Below are 15486 nucleotides of genomic sequence, written 5' to 3' on the forward strand. Positions count from 1 at the left end.
TTTTTGGTAAATCACCGATTTTAATAAAATTAATACAAACATTTTAATATTATAAAAATACAAGCTTTTATAACCACTAACACCAAACTCGTGACTATTAACTTACTTCCTATGTATATAATCACTTTATTTATTTAATACTCAAACTACGTGTTTCAACTTTATCACAACACAATCTTGAAATAGAATTAAGTCCACAATGAATTTCCTTTGCAGCGCAGAATCACTAAACATGAAATCTTAGGTTCAAGGCAGATAATTGTTCCTAATTAGTATCTAACAGTAAAATCATCATATTTTGTGGGTGTTAACCTGTAAAATGGCAGTATCTAGCACTGAGTTTGTAGTAAATACACTTTCCATAAATTCATTTGCTTACCAAAAGTAATGAAATTATACGTCAGAAGCAAAATAATTATATCATTTCTATAGATACTTAATGTAATAAAAAACTAAAATCCGTGGCAGTAGGAATGTATTGAATTACTAGCTAAGTGGTGGTGTGCCGATTAATCGATTATATTTATTCAAACATTCAGCAGGACAATTTTTTTCTGAAGTCATTAAGTCAACATGAGCTAGTAAAATTATCATATGGAGTCCATATCAGTGATATCCTTGACCTTTCAACGGTACTGCAAATATACCTTTTGGGACGTTTGATCAACCCTTCCTGTCAGCCACTAGTCTGATGACATTACTGAGTAATGGCGCCATCTGTCAATAGTTTCTGTAATTAAGTCGAGATGATTACGACATGCTAAATGCGATTTCGAACATACATTTTCATATGTGGTTGTGAAATGCTAAATACGGCATGGTACGTGCGGGACAGCTGCAGGATTGCATAGAATCGTGTTTATACGAAGGAAAACACGAAATGGCATAGCCTACGTATCTCAGAACGGCTGGTCCCCCATTGGCTAAGCGGTATGTCTGCGGATTTTCAACGCTAAAAACTGGTTTTCAATACCTGTGGTGGGCAGAGCACAGATAGCCCATTGAGTAGCTTTGCGCTTAATTCAAAACAACAACAGATCAGCCGGTATGAGTATTATCACTGAAGATGACTTAGGGAGGTTTTTCTCTGCTTATCAATGAAAATGACAATACCAGCCGTTCTGAGATACATTTTTATTTCAAGTGGGTTTCTCGTCATCAAGAATGACAGCCTATATTTTGGTCATCGTCATAAAATCGCGCATATTAGCCTACATACTGTAAGAAAAAACTTCACATAATAGGGATTTATTTATTTATTTAATATCTTGACCTATACCAAGAAACAGAAATCTTGATTTACGTTTTGCGAAATCCATATTATTATTTAAACTCAGCATATCGTAACCGGCTTTCCGTATTTTAGCGTGGTTTCAGTTGCTCCATCCGGTCAGAAATATTAAAAGCACAGTAATGACACTGAACGTTGCTAACCTCAAATAATTAATTATAGCTGAAATTTATGACTTTCCAGGGACCTACAGGCGTTCCATGGTTTGGAAGTCTTAGTTTCTGTCGCTTAACAGAAAAAAAGGCCCGTGTCTAAAGAAACTAGACATGTCGAGAGCCGTATGCAGGTTATGTCGGAAGACCTACGCTTACAAACGTGGGCCTAGGCCTATGTCGAATCATACGTATTTTAAAATTTAACGTTTTTCGGTACACCCTAACATAAATAAATAACAAAACGTCACTAACCTTTAATCTTACAAAGAGATTAATTAAATTAATAATTACTATCTACTAGGGCCATGGGCCAATATATAAGCTACCAGTAATATGTTCACAGTCACTAGGCCAACTGTTGCTTTTCATCATTTATGACACGTAGAGTGTGCCATAATACTAACATGACTAACAAGTTGAAAAGTAATATGATGATAACACTGTAATCATATCAGTGTTATTTCCTCGTACTGACAGGGGATTTAACTTTTAGAGGAAATACAACGAACTTGATATTTCATCTGGAATATGAGCACAAAGATGTCATCAAAATTAGATGCTACTGCTGGTTCTAGTGGTACCCAGGTTAAAACCAAGAAACTGCCAGTCCAGCAAAAAATAACTAGTTCCCAACAAGCTTCAACTCTCACCCCCCCCCCTTTCATGAGGTAAAAAGAAGGAAGTGGATGATGCAGTGGTTAACTTTGTGACTGATAGCTTGGCATCAAGAATGCGGTGAAGACTGGATCCCAGATATAGCCCCCCCCCTGACAGGAAAGGTTTACTCTCCAAAATGACTGCCCAGTATCAAGTGATAAAAGAAAACCTGTTGGCAGAACTCTCCAATGTTTACTCTGCAGTACTGACTTATGATGCTTCAACTTAATACTAAAACCTATGATACTGTTACTATACATTTTATCAATAATGAGTGGGAACTTCAAGCAGCAGTTTTAACTCAGAAATTTGCTGGATCACACGCTCGAAAGAACATTGCAAGTAATCTTTGAGAGACTGTTGAACTTTGGTGTATTCCAGAACCTGTAGTGATCACAGATAATGCTGCTAATAAGAAAAAGGCATTTGAGATATTGCAGTGGCAGAGGCTAGACTGCTTTGGACATAAACTAAACCTTGTTGTGAAACATGCATTGAACATTCCAGGATCATTACCAAAGGGAGACCCTGTTGTGAACTTTTTCTACAGAAGTCCTTTAGCTACAGAAATTCTAGAGGAGAAACAGAAATTGTTGCTGCCTGCAAAAGTACAAGGACCTAGACTTACCCAAGATGTACTGGCTGGGTTTAACAGTAACCTTGTAATGCTTGAGCACTTTACTGAGCAAATGCCAGTACTACACGCTGCTGCATCTACACAAAATAATACAAAAAACAAGGATAGTCAAGCAAAACTATACAGCTGTGAAGAACAGCAACTGGTAGAAAATCTGACTAAAATCCTAAAGCCTTTCAAACAAGCTACTGAAATAGTAAGTGCTGGAAAGATCATCACAGTATCTAAAGTTTCACCAATCATACTGAAGATCAAAGCTGCCCTATTGCTCTAGGAAGATGATTCAAATTGTATAAAACAGATAAAACAAGACATGGTGGAACAAACTGAAGAAAGAACAAAGGCTGATGAACAAATATGTTTACTGAGTAGCCTTCTGGACCCTGAAAGAAAGGAATTGAATTTTGTTGAAAGAACCAAAATACTTGAGGTGCCACTTGATCAGGTGGTGAAAGAAAGAACCAGATGATCAAATAAAAAAACTACTGTTGTATCTATGATCCACCTGCCAAGAAGAGTAAGACAGAATGGTTGGATGACATCATCTGCACTGGAATTGCTAAAGAAGAAGTGTCAAATAATAAACTTAACCACAATGAGCTGAATAAATATGTTGCAGAACCAGGCAGTGCAAAAATAGATTCATTAGTGTGGTGGAAGGAACTTTCTGTAATGTGCCCCAGGATTAGTAAAATAGTCAGGAAATACCTGTGTCTCTGCAAGCAGTGTTTCATCAGAGCAAACCTTTTTACCCAGCAGGAAAACTTATAAGTAAGAAGAGGTCCCAGTTAAAGCCAGAAAATATGGACATGATGATTTCTCTTAATAAGAACAGTTAACTTCTCTACTTAAGCATTGCTAAAAGATCGTTTTGAATCAACCCGAGATATTTCCATGTTTGAATAATAGATCCTAGTAGATCTGTATGTCACTTTTTGTTTGATAAATCTTGTAAGAGACACTAAGATAAGACATCTAACTTTTTATTCAATAAATATTTATTTTATTTCAAATGCTCTGCATACCATTAATTCATTTGATGGTAAAAAATATATAAAAACTCGTTCGTATGTCATTTTCTTTATTTCTTCACACAAAAAAATCAGTTTATCATCGATCATTGGTTGCTTTTAACAGTTCCATCAAATATGAATTACAAACCAGTTCCTAACACTAGAGTTAAGTACCCTTGTTAACAATATTCTACCAGTTCAGAGTTAAGTTAGTTCTAAACCAATGTATTCAGCCAACAATATGAAACCTTCATAATTACTAAAGATATCAGATCTAATGAAATTATTACAATTAATGGAATAACTAATTAATTAACAAACAGTAGTTCTTCTAAGACCTACACAGCTAACTTGTACATGTATTGGTAGTAAACATCCAAAAACTGACAAGGTTCTTGATGTATTAAATGAAGAGCAGAAACAAATTACTTGAATAAAAATGACTATTCTCCTGAAGAAAAATAGTGAACTATTCAAAAGTGCTAGAGTTTTGGATCTCATCTGAAAATATTACAACTTTTGTCAGTGGTCCTGTGTGCTAACTTCTTAATCAGAATATACAGAAGCAAAAACAGTTATAGCTATTACATGGTCAATTTACAATCAGCATAATACATTATTAAAGAAATTGCAAAAGCTATTAAGTTAAACAGTGCATTAGCATTTTGTAGGTGCTTTAAACAGAGCAGTACACTGTGATTTTAAGCTCCCATACACTTATGACTGTGTGATAATTAAATATTGTTCCAAATGTTCAGGATTATTCATCATGATTCAGTCAAATAGTGTACTTGCTGCTAGGCCTTCTGAATTACTGTTAAACCCATACAACCTCTAATAATATTCACAGCAGGACTCTGTATTCTAAGCCATGGCTGTGTTTCTTTGACATATTTCTTGTTAACCTCCAGCTATCATATCACCATATATGCTGTTTAAAATCAGTCTTTTTCTGGAAGGAAAATTCTTACCTGATAGGTCTTGGACCCCAGAGAATGACATGATGGATAATAGCATGCTATATCTTTCAGAAATTGGGGTGCCATCAATCTCCAACACCATCCTCCCCTCTACCATCAAGGATCTTGTTACTGATAGTTGGAAGAGTCAAGATGGACCAGTAGGTCCCCATGTTGTCCCAGATCATTATGTTATGTTTCTGAGCAGCTACACATCTGCTAAGACCATTTTGTGCTAATCTGTATTTTATGAGTTCTAGATGTGTCATTCACATTTGTACTTACAGCTATGTCGCTGCTAAATCTCCACTGGATTGTTGTCACGTAATGATTACATTATAATATACTTAAAATCACTTTTGAATAGTTTAGCCTCTTTATCTCAGCCATGTTTCGTCAGTGTATTAGTAAATACATTCTCTTTAGTTTCTATACATATGCTTCTGAAATGTAAAAGTCCACCCCTAACTATCACATGACGTAGCCATAACCAGCCATATTTTGATTTATACGTTTTTGGAATGATTGCAACCACCTGCAATTAGAAATATTGTGACAGACTGCATTGTCTTATTGGCTGGATGACAACCAATTACAGCGTGAACTATCAACATGACCATAGTCTGGTGAAATGCATAACCCAAGAACAGAGAGGCACTTTATGTTTCTGTAATTATTTCCAATACTGTATCTGTAAAAAGAAACTGGCAATTTTATATGGACTTTTATAATAATTGGATTATTAAATAAGAAAAAAGTGAGCAATTCTAATCAGTTTATATTAGAAAATATATTATCTTTAACATCTCCACACTATATTTTTAGAATTTGATAAAACATACAGTACAAATAAGAATGAAAAACATGTTTTTAAGGTAGGTCCAATAAATCATTCTCTTCGTACAATTGCTGGGTTCTCTTATAAACTTCAAGAGCCACTTCACCTAACTTTTTCATTACAATACATGTATCTGGTGGAGGCTGGTTGCCAGTCACTTTCCTCAGAAGCTGACGTTTCGTTGGCAATGTGTACATAGCTAGAAGCGCTCCCTTCTTAATCAGCCATGGATGAAACTTTGACAGAGTTTTATTGTAGCTCTCTTGAGCTGCAGTGGAAGTTGCATCATCATCACAAAGGACATCTAGATTTCCAATAAATGATGCAATGAACTCAAGAGCACGATGGAGTCTGAGGAGCGTCCTTGCTCCAGAAGGCTGTGTCTCATCTTTCAGAAGGTTGTTGGAACTTTCATAGTCTATCATGGACTGAATGGTTTTATAATGTCCTCCCACTTCAGATTTTTGGTAATTTTCCAAAATGTTGATTTTGCTAATAATGTCAGATGCAACAAATGAAAACACTGAACCCAGAAACCCAAAAAATCTGGAACAAAAAAAAAAGCAAAAATATTAAAAAATAGTTTTTTATTTATACAGTAAAAATTTATTTACAACAAATTACTTATGGTAAGTTTTCCATACAAAATAAAATAGAAAATGTTCAAGTACTGTCTAAACATATCACCTGTGGCTTCATTTCTTGACCATGAAAGGAAACTATATCATGAGGTTTGGCCATAATCTTGTAATAGGTAGTTACCGTCTGTGCTCTTGATCAGACTACTATATTTGTTATCATTGTTGTGTTGTACATTACTTTTATTACTATATATTTTCAAATTCTAACCATTGCACTTAATTTTTCTATTGTATACAGTATGATTAAATTGGTGGTTTATTTTCATTCTTCTATTTCAGTTTACTTCCAACCGAGGAAGCATTTTACTCCTTCTGGCTCTTTTTCCTTTCCTTATATACTAGCACCCTACTCAAAACTGATCCAATCTTCTCTGTAGCTTGCAATGAATCTGACAACAAACTATTCTGTAGTTCAGTTGCAGTATTTGAAGAGGGAGTTATCTGTGAGCTTTCTTTATCTTAAAACTTATGATCTCTAATCTTACTGTCTGAAATTTGTATGGAATCATCTGGATTCCAAATCTCCAAGAAGCTAACAATCCTTCATGTCTCTCCAAATTGTCTTCTATTCTGATACATTTCAACCTATCAACATGTAAAACCTCTTCAAACCTGAACAGAGAACATCAACTGAAGTCAGACCAGTAACTTGCAGTACACTTTATATCCTTCACCTTGGATTTAATACAATCATGCATTTAATCAGTTTACCTTATTACAAGACAAAGTCTATTGGAGGAATCTGTTCTTCAAACTTGGAATAGTATAATATGATACTATCTTCTTTACTTGTCAACTGTTACCAGTAATAATTAATGTTTGGATAACCAGGATACATACCCTTCTGTTACTAGCAATAATTAATGTTACAATAACCAGGATACATACCCTTCTGTTAATATTCAAAGGTGAATGTGAAGGTTTTAGTCGACCTCATCAAATAATCCAGATCTCTGTTAAAACTTCGGTACCATAAACACACTTTAAAACACACACAATTATTGTACAATGAAAGTTAGCACAGGATCTATAGAAGAACCATAAGATACATCATTAATTGTATCAACCTTCTACCACCCAGACAGCTTTCATTTTATTAACTGTATCAACCTTCTACCATACAGACAACTTTCATTTTATTAACTGTAACAACCTTCTACCACACAGACAACTTTCATTTTATTAACTGTAACAACCTTCTACCACACAGACAGCTTTCATTTTATTAACTACAACAACCTTCTACCATACAGACAGCTTTCATTTTGTTAACTGTAACAACCTTCTACCACACAGACAGCTTTCATTTTATTAACTGTAACAACCTTCTACCACACAGACAGCTTTCATTTTATTAACTGTAACAACCTTCTACCACACAGACAGCTTTCATTTTATTAACTGTAACAACCTTCTACCACACAGACAGCTTTCATTTTATTAACTGTAACAACCTTCTACCACACAGACAGCTTTCATTTTATTAACTGTAACAACCTTCTACCACACAGACAGCTTTCATTTATTAACTGTATCAAACTTTCTACCACACAGACAGCTTTCATTTTATTAACTGTAACAACCTTCTACCACACAGACAGCTTTCATTCTATTAACTACATCAACCTTCTACCACCCAGACAGCTTTCATTCTATTAACTACATCAACCTTCTACCACCCAGACAGCTTTCATTCTATTAACTACATCAACCTTCTACCACCCAGACAGCTTTCATTCTATTAACTACATCAACCTTCTACCACCCAGACAGCTTTCATTCTATTAACTACATCAACCTTCTACCATACAGACAACTTTCATTCTGTTAACTGTATCAAACGTCTACCATACAGACAACTTTCATTCTGTTAACTGTATCAAACGTCTACCATACAGACAACTTTCATTCTGTTAACTGTATCAAACGTCTACCATACAGACAACTTTCATTCTGTTAACTGTATCAAACGTCTACCATACAGACAACTTTCATTCTGTTAACTGTATCAAACGTCTACCATACAGACAACTTTCATTCTGTTAACTGTATCAAACGTCTACCACCTAAACAACTTTCATTCTGTTAACTGTATCAAACGTCTACCACCTAAACAACTTTCATTCTGTTAACTGTATCAAACGTCTACCACCTAAACAACTTTCATTCTGTTAACTGTATCAAACTTCTACCACCTAAACAACTTTCATTCTGTTAACTGTATCAAACTTCTACCACTCAAACAACTTTCATTCTGTTAACTGTATCAAACGTCTACCACCTAAACAACTTTCATTCTGTTAACTGTATCAAACGTCTACCACCTAAACAACTTTCATTCTGTTAACTGTATCAAACGTCTACCACCTAAACAACTTTCATTCTGTTAACTGTATCAAACGTCTATCACCTAAACAACTTTCATTCTGTTAACTGTATCAAACTTCTACCACCTAAACAACTTTCATTCTGTTAACTGTATCAAACTTCTACCACCTAAACAACTTTCATTCTGTTAACTGTATCAAACTTCTACCACCTAAACAACTTTCATTCTGTTAACTGTATCAAACTTCTACCACCTAAACAACTTTCATTCTGTTAACTGTATCAAACTTCTACCACCTAAACAACTTTCATTCTGTTAACTGTATCAAACTTCTACCACCTAAACAACTTTCATTCTGTTAACTGTATCAAACTTCTACCACCTAAACAACTTTCATTCTGTTAACTGTATCAAACTTCTACCACCCAGACAGCTTTCATTCTATTAACTGTATCAACCTTCTACCACTCAGACAACTTTCATTCTATTAACTGTATCAACCTTCTACCACCCAGACAACTTTCAGTTTATTAAACACTATGTACCCTCAGGTCCACACAAAACACCACTAACCCTAAACTCTCATGTCCACACAACTTTGAGATCCACAGTTTAAAGACACTATAATAAAATAAACTAATTTACATTTTCAAGGGACAACAAGTAATAATATTCCAGTACAAACTATACACACAAACTCCTTTCCTTAATTAAATCCAGTTGTTTTTTTTAAGTGTGATCAGCTTATTACCATCTCATCAGTACTTTACTGAAGTTAAAAGAGAGAGAAGTTGATTATTTAATTTATTTATTTCTTGGAGCTGTGTGTGCAGGGACAATCTGGAATAATCAAACATTAGTTTAATCATGATTCCTAAAATATTGATGCAATTTCCTCATAAGTATAATTTTTTCACAGTTTACCACACCTAAGAACAAACTATTCCATAGGGTGACTGATCTATTAAAACTATAGCACTTCCTTAATGGAGTTGTGTCCAGTTTTTTACTATTTTAAACTTGTGTCCACTAGTCTTCTTTTATGTAGTTTTAAAAACCTATCATCCAGGTATGGAGTAGTTGTGATCAACACATAATTTACTTAAAAACCAAGTGCTTTGTATAGCTATAGTACTAGTCCAACCACAAAAATATATTAAACTTGTTGTCTAATTACACTAAGATTTGTAGTACAATTGACCCAGATCTTCTTTGGCCATCCTGAAAATTTGAGATAAACTAAAAGCTAGGTTTAATATGCCAAAAGGTTTACAACCACAAAGTTAAATAACCAGAAATTTTCTCTATATACAAATCACTTGTTAAGCCTCGCTTGGAATAACATGTACAGTTTTGGTCCGCTTATCCAAGAAACAATACTGTCTTATTGGACAGTGTTCAGTAAAAAACCATCCATATTATTCTCCTGATGGAAGTTGTACAGTTCTTTAAATATCCAATTATGTGGCCTACTTTTTTTTTTTGCTTTGCTCTTTGCCTAAATCCAGTGAAATCATCCTGCTGCAGTGTAAAAAGTTCTACAACAATTGTCTTCACTGTAATGCATATTTTCATGAAAACAAAGTGACAAGGAGATGGAATATTATCTTACAGGAATCAGTTAGGAGCATTTAATCTATTTACCAGTGAAGAAAAAACAAAACAGAGTAAGAAAAGTTCTTTTGAAGTTTAAAAGACTATATGGGGATTGACAGAATAACATGATTTCTTTGTACTACATACTGAAAACAGCGGGATAAGAGGACACAAAGTTCTGTTTTGGTAGAAAACTGACAACCTGCTATGTTCTAGTTAAAACAATTCTATTTTACTAACAGATGATTGAGTTTCCATTGGTAGTAGTGGATCCTAGCATTTTAAAAATATTTAAATGGAAAACTGATATCCTGGAAATTCCTCCACTCATCTTGAAGGTTAAACACAATTTATACAAAGTTCTGAGGATCAAATCCTACAGAGACCCGACTACTGTCTATAGCTTCACTTAATATCAATAAAAGAAATGAGAGACGAACTAAACCAAGAAAACTTCCACTTATATACAAGCAGAGTGTGGACAGACTTCATTTGCTGGACCAATCCCTTATTAAAGAAGGATGTTCAGTATATTTCTTAACTTACTAGACTCAAGCTTCAAGTAAAATGTACAAATCTGTCATACAGAGAAAATCAGATCTGTTACAAAAATATTCATATTCACGATATGTGAACTGAAGAAACCTATCTGATTCTGTCAAGCTAGAGACCAAGAAGATGTTTAAGTTAAGAATAAAAATAGTTCTGTCCAATGTGCAGTTTGCAAATTCCATTTGGATAACCTCTATACTTCCAAATGCATATCTATGTTGTTTTGATTTGTTTTCAGTATTTCTGTATAGTGTATCTGGTAGTTACTCTCTACAAGGAAAGGTCACTGAATCAGTAGTGAAAACTTAAGTGATTAGTTGATAATTTTGATATTACATACATAATACAGTGTTGAATGGCACTGTAAAAAGTCATCCTTTGAACACTGTGAACCCAACCTATGCACATAACATTAAGGCTTAAGCTTACCAAGCTAATAGCTGAAATAAATAAAGTAATATTCCTATGAATGTGATAGAGTGAGTATAACTATGCTAATAATACAACAGCACAGCACAGTTTTGTTCTAACAATTTCAAGTCCATCACATTTCCAATAACAGGGCTAATAGTAATACTAATGTACAGTGGCAGACTTAGAAAGTAAGGAAATTTACTTGTGGCCTATTTAGTAAAAGGTCAGAAACACCTAATTACAAAACTTTAATTTTTTTTTTAGAAACCTTCTTTTGAGAACCCAGAGATCATTCATATAATAACAATGTCACTCTTTCATGTCCACTTTCAAATAAGGAAAAAATTACACTGTTAGCAGTGTTACCACAGAGACTCAACCATTTAGTACCACAGGTCTACCAATAAAGTACAAAACATGTATTAAAATTATAGAAAACATACCACTAACCTTAAATTACTTATCTGGCTACTCCTTGTTTCTATCAGATAGTTCATTTGTTTGATAATTAATAGCTTTGAAGTTCTTTTCCAAATTTAAAAAGCAATTATCTTACCTGTGTGCATTAAATATTTCATTAATGCATACAGTTAATATCTTGTATGGTACAGTACACAATATTTAACAACACAGGGTAGCATGGAATCATGTAGTGGGATCATAGTCAGATGGGTGTGAGTTTCAGGATGGCCTGTTATGCATTTTTGTCACTTAAACAACACATTATGTCTTACTTATGTAATCTAGACAGCTATATGATGGGTCCCATCTGTTAGTTGGGTTAATATTCTAACATGTTTTGAGACAGCATGGAACCTATTGGTCCATTCCAGTTATTCCACTCTTTAAACTAAATTAAATTGTAAAGTCAGCCCTTATCATTCATATACACATCAAGCTTTTTTTTAAACCCACTTAAATTTACTGCCTCTACAACATCTGAAAGCAACCCATTCCACAAGTTAACCAGCCTGTTAGAAAAATAAAACTGTCTTATCTGAAGATGACTACTTCCTTGCCAACATTTATATTTGTGTTCCCTGGTCCTACTGTCCTCATTGATAAGTATAATAAAAGATGATGCATCCATTACCTATACAATGTTAAGCATCTCAATCAAAATAAACAATTTCAGAGATTTCAGCCTCTCCTTGTAAGACAACTCTTCCATTGCAGTTACCATTCTACTAACCCTTCTTTGAACCCTTTCTAACAATTCAATGTCATTCTTTAGATAAGAGCTACCATGAATGAACACAATACTCCAAATGTGACCAAACCAGTGAGTACAATGAAATTATAACCTCTTTAGACTTGTATTCAATATTTCTGTAAATACAACCTAAAGTCCTGTTTACCCTACCACTAGTAACAGCACACTTCTTGGATAGCTTAAAAGACCAACCCACTTATGTCACTTAAAATTGGAGTTCAAAAGCACCATTCCTAAGTGTTTCAAGAAGGCACAGCAAAGATTTAACTGCCTAATAATATTTCACACTACATGTTTTCCTGTAATAGATTATTAATATTACCATTAATCCTTTTAATGTAATATAGGACTACAGCAAGTATCATATCATATTCCCCTATGTATTGAAGTATTTTTCTTTTAAAATGCATACCACACTACAAAGGAGGAACAGCCTATAGCCAGAGTTGTTGGACTTTGTCAGGGCAGTTTATTCTTCCTTCCCAAGCATATCTGCTTAGTTAATGGCTTGGATTATGATTAAATTAACTGACATGATTATGAAATAAACCATTAAACATTACAAGAAATTGCAATGTTTGAATATGGTCCAATTTAAAAACTGAACCTAAATTTGGAAAACTGATTCTCAGGTTTGGAAGTTAGCTGGTTTTCCAATTGTTGGAAAATTGTTTACTTTTTAACATCCTGCCTAATCTTATATAAGTTAGTTTATTAAAACATTAACTAAACTTACACTAACAATGTAATTCACAGTATAATTGGTATTGACTGCAGGGAACTTGCAAGTAAATTACAGTCATCTCATTGACATGATATATGGTAATAAAAATAAAACTGCCCACTCTTGTTAAGGATAACTAGTTAGAAATTCAGGCATAGTTTCACATATTTTCCAAATTAATAAGTTATTTCACTTATAAGTAAGTACTTGCATGTTTCTTTCTTCAATCACTATAGTAGTAACATCCTTGAATAACTACAGCACAGATATCACACTGAGAACAAACCTTTTAAACAGTATGTTAAACATACAATTAACTGAACATAAAACGTTTTTGCGTTCATATCTCATAATCATGCATTGAATGATGTATAGCAAAAATACAAACATAATTCAGAACATTTACTTAATTATAAATAATTTATCAAATCAAACATTAACAAAAGTCATTAAAATAAATGAAATTAACTAACATTTCATTCGCATAACATCATAGCAAAATTATCAAAAGTACCAACCATAGAAACACCGACTGTTAATGTTATTGTTATTAGTAACTACGATTTTATCAGTGCTACATACCTGTACAGTTCCATATACCCCTTCAAATAACTATCCAAACTTAATCCACCGACGTCCTCCATACATCTTTCAAACGATTCACAGACAAATCTAGCATCAAAATAATCATTTGTTCCTGAGTTATTAGTTACCTTTTCATAAAAGGACATTTCCTCAACCAGACTAGTAGCATTCGGAATTCGTAACATCACATTTCAACATCGTGTACTATTTATTAGCACTACGTTAGCTTTAGTTTGCTCCTAGTATACGCCATCTAGCCTTACTAATTTTTCATTAAAAGTAGTTTTAATTAACTAATAGTAACATTATAAGGAATTTAATTACAATTAGAAAAATATTTGAAAAAGATTTTACTCCTACGCTTTTAGTCATAATTATATACACGTATATAACTTCTGAGTTAAAATGTAAAATAAAGCAGTTGAAAGCGAGATATTTTCTAACATCGTGTATCTTACGACGACTGATATTAACACGGGTATTAACACTTTTATTAATAAAATAGAAAGCAACGCTTCGATCCTCTTAGGTCGTCTTCAGGTTACCAAAGGGTATCATATGGTATATTAGTGTCTGAAGAAGCCAAATCAAATTGAATTTTTTTTATCTACTCACTAACTTCCCTGAACTGTTGTGATAGTACGATAGTTTTAATGTTCTTATTTGTTATTGTTTTATTCAATCAGTGTAATGTTATTACTAGACAGAAAGTACTAAACAAATTAAAATTTCAGCATACATAAAGTTCAATATAGTACAAGCACGTAATATATATATATTGTTCCCTTTAATTTAATATTTAAAAATCAATATATATGTTATTTTTAACAGTTCTTTGGTTAGGTTAAATTTAAACGCTGACTAGTAGACCTAAAAACTGTTATACAAATAAAATTCACTGCAGTTTTTTTAAAGATTCCTTTTAATTCCACGAACGTAATTTTTACTATATTGTATACATAAATAGCATTTCATAAGGTATTTGTCTCTCTTTACTCAGTACAAATGACGAATTCCGGTATTGAACGAAATCTTTCTGGGTAGCGATTTATGGGAGATAAAGTTAAATCTAAAATGCTATTTTTTTTATAAACCTCAGATTTCGAACACCAATGGACAAATTAAAAGGGATGAAAAAAAAACACCTCAGTTAAACTGTTATTATAACAATTTTTTGGCCTATCGATTTTCAATATTTCTCTGGCCTTCGACTTTTAAATTGTAACTTTATAATTAAAAATACTGTTTTATTTGTGTGTGTGCGTGCGTGTGTAAAGCTACACAATGGGCTACCTGCAGTTTATTCATCACGAAATTTTGCGTTGTAAGTCAATAAAGAACTTAGTGCTAACACACTGGGGAACTAAATATAGTTAACATGAAAAATATACATATTCTATTAAATTATTAATTTTAAAACATTTTAAGAGAGTGAAAGAAATGTATGTATTTTATTCAAAAATTAAATATCTTACTTAATTTCTGAATACCGTGAAAAGCATTTTCTAAAGCTTGTGTAATTACTTTTGTTTTTTTTTTGTTTTTTTTGGAATTTCGCACAAAGCTACTCGAGGGCTATCTGTGCTAGCCGTCCCTAATTTAGCAGTGTAAGACTAGAGGGAAGGCAGCTAGTCATCACCACCCACCGCCAACTCTTGGGCTACTCTTTTACCAACGAATAATGGGATTGACCATCACATTATAACGCCCCCACGGCTGGGAGGACGAGCATGTATGGTGCGACCGGAATTAGAGAACCCGCGACCCTCGGATTACAAGTCGAACGCCTTAACACGCTTGGCCATTCCGGGCCCTACTACTAAGTAATACTACGATACCATTTTTACGTTTGTTTGTTTGTTGTAGAGCAAAGCATCATTGG

The 15486-nt window shown here is 33.6% G+C and overlaps 1 protein-coding gene across 1 annotated transcript; it reads right to left on the reverse strand.

Annotated features, from left to right (window-relative positions):
- On the reverse strand, nt 1-14080 carry LOC143230623 (ceramide-1-phosphate transfer protein). Its single transcript, XM_076464483.1, has 2 exons — nt 13602-14080; nt 1-6096 (listed from the first exon to the last, which is right to left on the reverse strand). The coding sequence occupies exons 1-2, from the start codon at nt 13787-13789 to the stop codon at nt 5583-5585; spliced, it is 702 nt and encodes a 233-aa protein (XP_076320598.1). The 5' UTR covers nt 13790-14080; the 3' UTR covers nt 1-5582.
- Between the last annotated feature and the right edge of the window lie 1406 nt (nt 14081-15486).

This window comes from Tachypleus tridentatus, chromosome 10 (genome assembly GCF_004210375.1).
Source record: "Tachypleus tridentatus isolate NWPU-2018 chromosome 10, ASM421037v1, whole genome shotgun sequence".
In the NCBI taxonomy this organism is placed as follows: domain Eukaryota; kingdom Metazoa; phylum Arthropoda; class Merostomata; order Xiphosura; family Limulidae; genus Tachypleus; species Tachypleus tridentatus.

What these genes read in the sequence shown, in the direction of transcription:
- LOC143230623 (XM_076464483.1), bottom strand. Translation starts at nt 13,789, where the DNA reads ATGTTACGAATTCCGAATGCTACTAGTCTGGTTGAGGAAATGTCCTTT. An exon ending in GGGTATATGGAACTGTACAG is followed by an intron (nt 6,097 to 13,601) that starts GTATGTAGCACT and finishes TTTTTGTTCCAG; the next exon opens with ATTTTTTGGGTTTCTGGGTT.